The sequence below is a fragment of the Zonotrichia leucophrys genome, chromosome 1 (genome assembly GCF_028769735.1).
Source record: "Zonotrichia leucophrys gambelii isolate GWCS_2022_RI chromosome 1, RI_Zleu_2.0, whole genome shotgun sequence".
NCBI lineage: Eukaryota > Metazoa > Chordata > Aves > Passeriformes > Passerellidae > Zonotrichia > Zonotrichia leucophrys.
In genome coordinates this window covers 8,311,093-8,324,336 of record NC_088169.1, presented here as the reverse complement: position 1 = coordinate 8,324,336, position 13,244 = coordinate 8,311,093, and the positions used below count along the sequence as shown (strand labels likewise).

At 36.8% G+C, this 13,244-nt stretch overlaps 1 protein-coding gene across 3 annotated transcripts in view; it reads left to right on the top strand.

Moving 5' to 3' along the window:
* USP9X (ubiquitin specific peptidase 9 X-linked) overlaps positions 1 to 13,244 on the top strand; it is a 102,780-nt gene that overhangs the window by 40,850 nt on the left and 48,686 nt on the right. For all 3 annotated transcript variants that reach the window (XM_064706546.1, XM_064706536.1, XM_064706528.1), the window contains exons 12-15: positions 1,233 to 1,439; positions 2,240 to 2,376; positions 7,977 to 8,110; positions 12,408 to 12,495. In XM_064706546.1, coding sequence (XP_064562616.1) covers positions 1,233 to 1,439; positions 2,240 to 2,376; positions 7,977 to 8,110; positions 12,408 to 12,495 — 566 coding nt within the window. The remainder of the gene's footprint in view (positions 1 to 1,232; positions 1,440 to 2,239; positions 2,377 to 7,976; positions 8,111 to 12,407; positions 12,496 to 13,244) is intronic.

Sequence of the window (13,244 nt, the reverse complement as noted above, 5' to 3'; positions counted from 1 at the left end):
TTTTGTTTAGGAGACAGTTTTGTTTTCTGGTTTGAACACTTCAGGATAATGCAGGTCTGTGAAGCCTGTAGTATTAAAGTTAAATTTAGCAATCCGAGGAATATAGAATTTTCCAAATAAAATAAGTTACTTGTCTTAGATACTTTTCTGCATTTGTTCCAAATTAAGAAGTGTTGGTGATTTAGTAAATTATCTTTTTCTCCTGGCATTAGAGTAGGTTTTGTCAGGTTTACTGGGCAGTGCTACTTTTGATCTTTTAAGTAGAGGAGATCAAGGACTTCCGTTCCCTGCTCCCCCAACTTCCTCTTTATCATGTAATAACTTTTCTCTATTTAGCTTACATACAAAATGAAACAGTCTCAGGAAGATAAAGTTGAATGTTTATAAACACACAGTGATTTGTTTGAAATGACAAAACAACTTGTTTCTGAAAGTTTATGTTATTCACTGGCTTTTATTTGCAGCTTCCAGTAGTGGTGCTCTCTGGCTTGTTTTACTGTTTCACTTTCTGGACATGATCTGCTTGAAAATGCAAGCCAGCTTTGTAGACTCTGTTTTCTCTTTTTAGATAAATGCATTATAGTCATATTTTGGCTTACATGCAATTTGTGCTTTGTTTAGTGTGGTCCTGTAGTTTGGTGAATGTGGGTCTAATGTTCAGCTACTTCACCCAGTGCTCAGAAGTGCTGTGTGTAAACTGTTGTGTCTGACCTTGAGAGATGGATTTGAAGTGATGGCATAGTGAAAACTTATTCAGGAGAAGGTTAATGGAATGCAGGGGCCATGTGTTTCAGTCTGATTCAGAGGCATGAATGATACTAAAGTTTTACTTATGTAGTGATTATAAGTTATTTAAGAAATCTTTTAAGTGTAAGCACTTTTGTGAAGGCATTTAAAACAATCAGAGCCCACTCTGATTGTTGGTGCAGTTGTCAATGGTAATGTTAACTTTTACAAACACATCTGTGATGTTTGAATAAAGAGCCCTCTCTTTTTAAGCTTCAGGGTGAATATGCTGTAGATGTAAATATAATACTGAAGGGAAGAGCTCTTCAGTTGTGTCTGGCTTATGTATTGCTCTAATTTGCTATTCATTATTAATGACAGGAATTAATGGGAAAGTTCTTTATGTAGTTGCATCACTTTATTGTTGCATTGATTGTTAACAGTGCTGGTTATGTGTGGAATTTTTAAAAAAAGACTTTATAATATTTTTTTAAATCCTGCCTTAGGCAAGTTGGACAAATGCCAGCAAGAAACAGCGTGAGAAGCTGCTGGAGTTAATTCGTCGCCTTGCAGAGGATGACAAGGATGGAGTGATGGCACACAAAGTGCTGAACCTTTTGTGGAATTTGGCTCACAGTGATGATGTGCCGGTTGATATCATGGACCAGGCTCTCAGTGCCCATATAAAAATCTTAGATTACAGCTGTTCACAGGTGAGTAAACCAGTATCAAATCAGTCTCTGAGTTTCCTTCCATTCCCCACAAAAAATCCAAGCTATTTGGTAATTTCACAGAAGTGTTATTTACATAAATTTGTATGGTTCTATCAACATCCTAGTACTTTTAAAATGCTACAGGACATATTTTAATCAACACCATTGGTGCTTTAACGGCAGCGACAGAGTGTAATGCATCAGTTTGCCTCTCTTGTTGCAATTGGTGACGTACTATGATTAGCACACTTGAAGAACTGGAAAAGAACCCTACCAAAATAAAGAGGGAGGAAGGAAAACCAACCCCCCCCACCCCTTTGCTATTTCCCAAACTTCATGCTAATTTGTTTCAGTGGGTTTTGTTGAGGTTTCTTTGTGCCAGTAAGTCCTTATCTGTCCTGTATATTATAAAGGACCTAGCAAGATCCTTTTTATACTATTATACACTCTCCTTCCCTCCCCAAACTTCTGTGAAAGTCTGTCAGAGTAGTAATTAGTTGTGAAATGAATCCATTATTCATCTTGTTAAGAAACAGTTTCTCATTGTTTTATGACAGTGAGTAGAAATAAATGGAGGAAGAAAGGAAATCATTTAAACACTTGTTAAATAAGTAGTGCTTGAGTGCAGGGAGTTTGTAACACACTGTAGTGCTGCTCAGACACTGCTGTTGTGCTTTCATGCTTCAAAACTCAGGTGATCCAGTATTTGACTTTGAGTGCTCCATATTGGACACAAAGAAAGGGAATTGGGACAGTTGTGCAATATGCTTGATTCTGATGATAAACTGCTGTTCTTTAAGGATCGAGACACACAGAAGATCCAGTGGATAGATCGCTTTATAGAAGAGCTTCGCACAAATGACAAATGGGTCATTCCTGCCCTGAAACAAATTAGAGAAATTTGCAGTTTGTTTGGTGAAGCACCACAGAACTTGAGGTAAGAATGGAGTTCAGAGAAAATTTTGTCTGTTAAAGGTTGGATGAGTTGGAATTTTTTTTTTTTTTTTGCAAGAGGTCTGGAAACTAGGTAAAACCATAACCTGTGTTGGAAAATGGTCTTGTGTAGTAAACCCCTCAGGTTTAGCCAGGGCCCCTTGGAGAATAGAATGCTGACACAGCGGCAAAGAAGTTTCCTGTCTCCAGGGACATCCGCCTTGTACCTTATCCCTATAGCCATGTAAGGCAATATTGTGTTAAACCCTACCATTGGTCACTTATGGTCACTCTAACACCTTTGCCATTGGTCAGGATTGGATCCAGGCCAAGGGTATAAAAGTAGCATACTGTACCCCTACTAACTCGGAAGAAGAAGAGCTGAGACCCTTCACGGACCCCTACAATAAAGCCATACTCGTGGAACAGCCAGTGTCTTCTGCTTCTCCTCTCTCTACCGTCTGCTGGAGCCTTAGGCCAAGGGAAAAGCTACCTAGCAAGCAAAGCTGAAATCACAAGAGCTGCCTAATCACTAAGAGCTGAATATCTCCCTGCTTGCTAGGGGCTAACCCGCGGCCTTGGTCTGAGAGCGAGCTGGCTTCTAGCACCCAGTCCCCTTGGGGACTGAGCTCTGGAGCTGTAACAGCTTGCATAGGATAAGACCAAGCAAGGCTCATTTAGTCTTGAGTTTGTTCTAGTGTGTATAAATAGTGTCTAAAAAATCAGACACCTAAGTTTGGTAAGAGAGCATTAACTGCTTCTTCATACATGTTTTTAATAATTTTTATTGTAGTCTAGTGGAAAATCTGGATTTCTTTTACTGTTATTAATAGAGTTTCCTGCCTAACAATGGAATTAGCTTACAAAGCATAAATATGTTTTATGTGCCTATGTGGCTGCATGCACACACCTACATACACAAACATAGCTACCCATCCTTGATCTTTGATAATAAATTCTTGCAGGTCATCTAGTTCAAATGCTTAAAATCAAAGGTAGCTTTCTGGTCTGGCTGAAATTCTCTACTGATTTTCTCTCCTAAATGGAATAGATTAGAAATAAATTAGAAATTAGAAATTTATTTTATTGGGGTGAGGGGGTTTGTTTGTTTATTTTGTTGGGGGTTGATTTGATGTTTGTTTCTGAAAGGAAGAAGTAATGAGAAGCCATTATCAGTTTGAACTTGTTGAAGTATACATGATTATTTTAATTATTTGTAATGTCTTCTCAGTAAAAAAGACTGAGCCCCTAAGAGTATTCGTATTCACATCAGAATTTTTACATACTCCTGAAAAACATTGTTGGCTTATCAGTGCTGCACAATTGCTTTGTTTTAATTCTTGTAAGCAGATAAAGTATTCAAGTCAATGTTGCTATTACAGTCAGCTGACAAAAAGGATCAAATCAGGGAAAGCTGAGGAAAATAAGCTGCAGTTTGCACAACACTCTCTTCTTACTGATAGCATTTTCAGGAGCTGTGATAATGTTGCGTTCCTGGCTTCTGGAGTTTTATATATTCATTTGGTTTGCAGCATACTTCTCAAATTTTCAGTATATTTTAATTCCTTGCAGTTTTTCATTAATGATTGTTTGAAGTTTATCCAAAAAAGTCCCAGTTACCTGTCAATTAGCAGAAAAGTCTGTTTTCTGTGTTGTGGCATCCTTGACCTTTTTTGTGCTGTAAGATCCAGGCAAACCAAGCTACCTGCTTATTCAAGTTGAATACTTTTAGCACAGTGCCTTAACAGAGATATTTGCTTTAAGTAATTAATTACTGAGGCACTTCAAGCATTCAAGGCACTGATTTAGGTTTCTGTTTCAAAGTAATCTTGGGAGGAACTAAACTTTTTTTGATTGTGGAGGTGTAGGTTTTCTATGGTCTGTGTACAATTAAATGGTTTGAATGTCTCTCCTCTTTTTTTTTTTTTTTTTTTTAATCTGACCATGTCTTCCTCAGATTTCCAGGCAGTCTGCATTGCAGTATGTAATAGCACCTTATTTTTATGCTGAATTTGAAAATAAATATGCCAGGAAAGTGAACTTGCAATTAAAAGATTCAATCAAGGAACTTAAAATGCTTTGTTAGCAAGATCCTGTTGAGGGAGTTGTTTTAGTCAGGTGGTGTTACTGCCCAGGTTGTGGGAAATTTGCAAACACAGTTTTGAAATAATCATTGACTTTCCAGTCCTCTGAGTTTTCTCCTAACTCTTAATATTGATAGAGTTTGGAAACTGTAATGCATGCATACAATACCTCTTCCTAACAGCTTCCCTTATTTGACTTTAACATCCTTCTAGAATTTGGAGTGAATAGAAGTCCAAATGTGTTTGTGACAACTACCTCAAAAACATAGAGCACATGTTCTTTATGCTACTCTTTTGAGATGGGTCAGCTGACTGGCACTGGCAATGGAAAGTTCAGTCCAGATCAGGAAGTGCTGCTGATTCTTGGCAAAAATCTGTATAAATTATCTTATGCCATTGGCACTGTAGAAATTCTTTTGAGGGGGAGGTTTTAATTGTTGCTAGTTATTCATGCAGTTGAACAAAGTGATGAATTGGTTATACAATTGCTGTTTCAAAATTTAGCTCCCTGATCACAATGAAGTGCTACATGTGTCAGGAAGTTCAGCTTAACCAGAATTGCAACAGAAAATAATATTTATGTAAGTGCAAGGACTCTTATGGGTGCAATGATGCTCATTAATACTTAGGAACAGTCACCTTTATTACTCATAATATTGACCTTTACAAATAATCATCATAATTCTCTCTGTGTTGGGTGGTAGAGCCTCCTGTAGTCCAATATCAAATGCTTAAGGTTGAGCTGTATCTACCTGAGCAGTAGAAGACCAATCTCTTAACTTATTTGCCCAGGAGAATTCACTCAACAGTGAGAGTTCAGTGGTCTCAGAGTGCTAGGGCAACAATGATGCTTCAAGTCACTTTTTACCCTAAGTAGAAGAATTTGTGGGAATTGCTTGCTGCAATTTGGATTTTTCATCTGAATAATCTGCACTCTTTTAATGGTACATAGCATTTGTTCAGTTGGCACAACTGTCATCTTCAAAAGCGGAGTTACATATGTAGTATTATATTGGGTGAGTTATATGTGCAGATAAATAATTCTTTTTATTCCATTTAAATTGTTTGGAATTTTGCCTTTGCCAGTTTGCCAGTATTTTTCTAACAAATAAGCATTCTAGCTATGTCCTTTCTCATAATCCAAAATACTTTGTTATCTCTTTAAAAATGTTATTTTTTCTTTTTACACATTGATTTTTGGTATCCATTGAGTATAACACAATGAAAATACGAGTTCTGCTGTTAACTTCAGTTTTTCAAGCTCCTCAGTTATTGCTCATTAATGAATGTCTAGTAACTAATGTGTAATAATATTAAAGGTTAAATTATTGTGTCCCAGGGACAATGTCATATTAGTCTAATCTTAGATGCATAAGGAAAATTTTAGTTGCATGTAGACTTTGTCTTAATGCTAGAAAATATTCCAGAAGCTCTTGTCAATCAGCTTTTTCCTGTGCCTAAACACAGTCATTTTGCCTTTGAGTCCATCCTAGCAGTGGATCAAAATAATGTTGGAAGTGTTGCTCACAATCACTGTTAAAACTCAGAGCACATAATTCTAGTTATTTCAATCATTCAGCTTTTCAAAGTCATTGCTAACCAAGATGGATCCGTGTGCAAATGTACTCTTTGTGCATGTGGCTGAGAAAGGAGAGAAATAAAAAATACCTAACACAGAACATTGTAGTCTTGTGCTGATAAAGCTTTGGTTTAGCTGTACTGTGTGAGATTGATACAAATGCATAATATTATGAATATAAATACACGCTCTAATATCTTTGATTCCACAAAACATCCCATCTTGGTTCTGTTTGTTCCTTTAGTTGTTTGATCATATGTATTTCCCAAATAATCAGTGTTCCTCTTTTGTGTTACCCTTTGTGAATACAGTTCCCTGTCTAGAGGTAACATCTTGGGTAACCACTAAAATAAACTTCCAGCCTTTTGCTGGATTTGCTGCTGCTTTATTCTCATAAGGAGGTTGGTGGAGATGGAATGAAACATAATTAGAAAGTTTCTTAAAGTGAAAACAGAGAATGTTTTGAATCTATGAAGTCCTGCATGTTTTCCTTTTTCATGCTTCCATCCATTTTGTTTTCTGTCTGAGAAATGTCTGGGTATTTGAGTGTTTTTCAAACTATTTTAGAAAATTTTGCATGTTATGAAATTTAATCTTCTGAAAACCACAGTGCTTAGCAGCCCAAAGTCTGTTGGTTGCAGATAACAAAATTACTGGCAGGGTGTTGGTGGTTCTGTCTTTTAAACCCAGATGGACCTTGATCTTTGGCCAATGAATCAGTTTATCTGTGCTGTTGCATCTACAGTGAAATGTGGTTATCAGCTGCAGAGATCTCTGTCAGCTGATGCTGGAGCTGGGATTTCTTGCCTTCCCCACTGTTCTCTGAAGTGTGGAAGTGCTGTGGGTGCTGTGGGCCATGTGGTATGGGCACCCTCTTTCCCAGGAAGGGTGGGAATTCCTACCTGGCATCCACTCAGCTCATTCTGAGTCTGCTTGTTTAAGTGTTGAAAGAGAGGAGAACAGGTTGGAAATCAGATCTTTGTTTCTTAGGGCAGGCTATGGGATCAGCTGAGTGGCTGTGAGAAATGCTGCTCTTCCCCCTGCCACCCACTTGTTTTCTTTTTTTCTCTCTTTGCTGTGGAAGAGCCGTTCTGGTTTATGCAGCCAAGATCAGTGCTCTGATCTACAGCTGCAGCAGTTGAGAAATTGGAGAGTGTTCTGCAGAGGTGATGAGTCCTCAGGCTCTAGAATCTGATAGTTCATGGCATGTGGGTCTTGGACACAAGCTCTGTACTTTGCTTCTGTCATCTGAATATTTCTAGTGTTGTTTAAGAGAAGCATTTTTGGTCAGGTCTTTATAATACACTTAAATATCAATCTAATTATTTATTTGGGATATTTCCTTTCTTGAATTTTTCTAGGGGCTTTTAGGTTATATGCTCAGGTGTTTTTGCTGGTACCAACATTTTCCCACATAGTTATTGTTAGGAAAAAAACAATACTATTTTTAGGGTTTTTTTAAGTATTGAAATAATTGGTTTGCTTATTGGCTAGTGTACTTTGACTATGCTAATGAGTTTTGCTTGGTGTTTTAATGTTAAATGTAGAAAAGAATATCAGATGGCTGTGGGATAAACCAGGGTCATGCATATTGTAGTTATACTGTAGTTGAAGGTCTGCTGTGCATTTTGGGCAGGTGTTTATTTATCTTCTGTCTTGCTGCAGGTATTCTCCCTCCAGCACACTGAGCTGCTCCCATTGCTCTGATGTTTTCCATACATTTTGTAACCATAAAATCCTCATAAATTACCTGCTCTAGTAACTCCTAAGAACTGTTGATATATCAGAAGATAGAAAAATATTGTCAGAAACTTAATCTGTGTTCTGTTTGAGATATTGTAGGAAAATTTGGATCTTGCATCAAAGATATGTCTCTCAAATTGATTTTTTAACTATTTGGTGCAAAGCTTCTTTCCTCTAACACTTGTATTTTAATTTCAGTCAAACTCAGAGAAGTCCCCACGTGTTTTACCGACATGACTTAATCAATCAACTTCAGCACAATCACGCCCTCGTCACACTGGTTGCAGAAAACCTCTCTGCCTATATGGAAAGCATGAGGCAGTATGCTAAAGGTGAGTTTGAACATCAAAGTTGCTTTGTGGGGTATAGGAGAACTCCAGCTGAAAATAGAGTTAAAATTAAATTCCCGTAATAAAATAATTATTAAGTTTATTTGTTTAATTTTCAAGCATCTGTGGGGTTAATAGCCTTTGTGGTGACTGGGTAAGAAAAGCTTAAATACTAATTTTTTTCTTTTTTATAATTGAAAATGTGTGTTTTACAGCAGAATATGAGAATGTGGCAGCCATTGTTTGTGTGTGGATTGATAAAAATCATCTTGCCCTACTTAGGCTAGATTAGTTTTTTTGTGGAAGGTTCTAGTAGTAAACTTCTAGTTTTGAATTTTGAAGGCTCCTTTGACAAGTTTTTTAATCACCTCAATTTGCAGCCAATATTTGGAATTTGTCAGGGAGAAGGACTTCAAACCACAGGGATACCATTTATTTTTCCTGTGTAACTCCTACGTCTGTTCAGGCTCTCTCACTGTGTTTGTTATTAGCAGCACTTGGGCAGCACATTGTGTCAGTATTTTTGTATTTTAGGCTACATCCAGCTCTTTGCTGGTGAATTTACCCTCTTACTCTGCATTAACTTTTAGCTAATGAGGTGGAAGCATGGAAGTGAGGGAGAATGGTGGGCCAGGAAACTTGTTACACTGGATCACAGTTCTTGAAATATGAAATTACAACAAAAGTGAAAGGAGGAGATTTACACTCCTCCTTCCCCACCACTGGCTTTACTGACTGGAACCAAGGACTGTTCTGCCCTGGCCTCATATCAGCCTGGCAGCCTTTCTGTTGCATCTCAGAAATAACACAGGATGTTCTGCAGGGATTCAATGTAGGTCATTCAGGGAGGACAGGATATTTGCACATGGGAGAGCTTGTAGCTACCAGTGCACAGGAAAGTGGCCTTTCTGGAATTCACGTGTTTTGGAGTATTAAATATATACACATATATATATATATATATGTATGTGTGTGTGTGTATGTATGTATGTATGTGGGGGTGTTTGTGTATTTGTGCATATATATATTTATATCTGTATTTCATATAAGAGATATCCAAAATACATACATAAATAGACTTGTGTAAATAATGGTGCTCTGTGAAGATGGTCACTTCAGCAAGGTGTAGGCCAGTGAGAATAACATTCAGTTAAATCTACACACTACTACTGTATTTCTCCATTCAGGAATACATGGAGGGGTTTACCTTAATTTAAGTACCTTAACTAATGATAGCATTGCAGTAATAATGTTAAAGTAATACTAAATTATTTGGTCTGTTTTCAGTACTAGTGTGGGAACTATTTTTAATTTATCTTATTTTTTAATTCTCAAGCCAAAAGGTTGTTGAAAATACTGTTTACATATCAAATTGTTGAGGGCAGAAGAATTAGGCTGATGACTTGCATGATTCTTTTCCTTTCCCAAAAGCCACATTGGCCTGCCCCTCCCTCCCCAGCTGTAGTGACTCAGTTAAGCAGTGATACAAACATCTTCAATGCAATAGGAATTACAAGTGTGTAAAGGGTTTAAATTTAATCTAATTACCAAGCAATTAAAATGCTCTTTCTTGAGATGAAGCTGCTGCAGAACTCATTTGTATCAGAGTACAGAAGCAGAAGAATAATAGTGTGGGGTTTTTTATTAGGCACTTTATTACGTTATTAAGGGCAACCAGGAGATCTTCCTCGTGTTCCAGATATTGGGCTCAGACTGTAATCCACAGCTCCTGTGCAAAAACTCTTTAATTTTCAGTTTTATATACTAAATAGAGCAGAACATAGAATGCTGTGATGTTTGTCTTCCATGCCTTCATGGAGGGGGAGAAAACATGCCAGGGGGCTACATAAATGAAAGGGGAAGAAAGAAGATTATGCATGTGAAATCAGAAAGAACTGGAAGCTGTAGAATTAAGCTTGGCTGGAGAAGGTGAATGAGACAGAGGGGGAAAATTCAAGGCAAAGATACAAACAGCACAGGTCAAACAAATGCCGTAGAAATAAAAAATCCAGTTGTTGACAGATATTCTTGGCACTTAACACTGCAATTACTATGTAATTTGGGTATTTTAAAACTCATTTTGAATTTGTCATATGTTTGTTTTCCTTGAAGTCTTCCCTAGTTGTGTTTGGTGATGGAAAGCAGTGTTTCTAGTCTGTTATTCACTAATGCATAGTGTTTTCTGGGATACTCCCCTTTAATATGTTTGCCCTTTTAGGGTTAAAGGGAAGCCTAATCTATATTTCTGAATTTTTTCCATGCTCTGTGGTTTTCCCTTCTCTTGAACTCATCCTTTGCTTCAGCTCTGCAAAGTCCTCCATGAGATGAGACAACTGCTCGTGGATTTTGTAGTCCTGAAGGAGGTCACAGTTTCATCTTTTCAAAGATGTATCAAAGATCTTTTGAAAATTTCAATTCTCCTTTATCTCTCTTTTTCTGCAGTAATAAAAAGTCCAAAGTGTTAATGAAATGGTTTTGTAGAAACGGTACCATATGATCTTCTGTGTGTTTATCACTAATTATACATAAATTTTCAACCAGCTGTTTTCTGCTCCAGTGTATAAGAGGAATTTCTAAGGAGATTACACTTTGACTTGCTGTGGGATGTACAGAGTGGAAAATAAATCTGGGAGATGTAGAAAGAATGTGATACAGAAAATATTTAGTTAAGTAGAATTTTTTTATAGTTCAGAGTTTTTCAGAATTCTGAAGTACATCTGCACTCTCTGTCTGCAGCTGGCTGGATTTGAGTTCTCTTGTCATTGCCTCTATTGATGTTGTGTCTGTGAATTAAACTTTAGCCAGGAAGAAAAAGCCCAGGTAGTTCCCACAGTGAAAATAAACCAACACCACCACCTCCCCCTCAACAAATGAAAATCAAACAAAAAACCCACCCTCAACATCCAACACTTCATGTAATCTATTTTAATTTCTCTGCAATATGGTTATCTACCCTGATTTATTTTCTGCTGGAGACACAGGATATTTTACTGGTTTTCTACTTCTAATTCTTAAATAATTTTTGTTTGCATACTTTTATATTATTTCTTCAGATTTATTTTTTTCACATTTCTCATTTTGCTGATTGCTCTTTTATAGTAATTTCATGGAAGTTATGATTTAATTTTTAAGGATTTCTGATGAACATAATATCTTCAGTTTTGCAGACATTCTGCTTCCCCTGCCACTCAATATTTAAGGTAGTGTAGCTTTTACACTTGGATATAGAGAGGAGTATTTATGACAATTATTTTTCTCTTTATTTTGAAGCACTGATGTACTTATTTTTGCCCCTGCCTGATGTAATAAGAGATACTAATTTTCAGCTCTGAAGATAGATTTTAGTGTTAGTCTTGATGTTGTCATGAGATGGTCTGCCATGGCTGGGTCACCTTAGTTAAAGGCAATCTGTACATCCTTGCAAATAAAAAAATAAAGCATTAATTAGTTTATAATGGAGCTGTCATAATGAATGTGTCATTATAAAATACTGCTGATGCAGATGAAGGTAATGCAAGTGCAGATCTAGATCGTATCTCTTTAATTTAAAAAATCTAAACAACAGCCAACCACCAAACAAAACCACACCTGTGAACAAAATTGCTTTGTTAAGAAAATATTACTATGAACCTTGACAAATACAGGTAAAAATTTGACTTCATACCTTACTTTCAAAAGAAGTCTTCTGTTTCAAGCTTGTCAGTATTACAAGCATTTGGGGTTTATGTTTGGAAACTTGCAGTAAATAAAGTTGTCTTATACTTTATTCCTCTGAGTGATGTTGTGTGCATAGCTGTGTATGAAGGTGGTAAAGAAATGGAGTAATGATTTCCTCTCAAGTGGAAAAAGCCTGAAAATAGAGAAATGAAATTTTGGACAAGATGCTGTTTAACAAAACTAAAGCATCCTCAGGAAAAAAGCACTGGATAATTGAGTTATATGCTTGGTATATTTCTATTTTCAACTGACTTCTGACTTCAAACTGACTACTTGAAAATAGGAAAAAATTATATGAATAAGTAGAGTGCAAGGTCATAATTGTTCTGTAGCACTTTCACTCTTCTGAACAATGAGCACATAATTGTTGATTTGATTATAGACCTCAGGGGTCTTTGCCTGTGTTTAGCATAGGAGAAGCATTAACTGGGGGCTGGCTGCTGAAAACTCTTTTCACACGCCTCACTGAAAATGTTCTGGCCTTGGATTATATTCAGAGTACCAAGTCTTCAAACACCTCCTGTCTTCTGGAGCCAGCATCACTTTTCTGGGTGTGTTGTCTAATGAAATGTTTTATTTGCAGAGCATGGTGAGTATGATCCTCAGACTGTGAGACCAGGAAGCCGCTACAGCCACGTGCAGGAGGTGCAGGAGCGACTGAACTTCTTACGGTGAGCTTTACCTTGAACCTTTCTTCAACTTCTTTAGGAATATTTTGAATGCTTTTTGAAGAAATACACTTTGCATTTCTCTCACTTCTATAGCTTTAATTTGTTTTGTTAACTTCTTTCAAAACTCAGATGCAAAAATACATAGAATGTTTTTGGTTTGGTTTGTTTCTTTTCCTGGAGGGCTTTTATGCTGCTGTTGGATATATGAAATAAAGTTTATTAGACTATTTGGAATCCAAGGCTCTTATTCTGCACTAAGATTTGTATTTTTTCCTATCTGTGTGCAGAACCTTACTGACTTAAATATTGTGTGTGGTGAATACAGTTACATTCCTATTGGGGTAACTTAGTTTAAAATTTAAAGTATTCCAAGTAGGAATATGGCCCTGTGTCCTTACTTGTATCACACCAGAATTAAATCCATGATCGTAAACTAACACATACTTTCCACAGTCAGTGATGATGTGTTGGCAGCAACTGAGCCCCAGAAAGAAAGTGCAATAAAAAATTATTTGGATGATTTTGGCCAGCTCCTGTTGTAGTAAAATAACAAAGCAGAAGGTCTCTGCTCATCATAGAGCTGCAGAATGCTGATGCTTTTTAGGCTGAGTCTCTCAGCTTTTTCCTACTTGATTTTAACCTTGTTTTCAATGAGTAAAAATACTGGAACTGTTATGTTTTAATTATTTTTTCCTTGTTTTCTAAATGAGATTTTATTTTGCTTCATAAAATTTTACTGAGAATTTTCA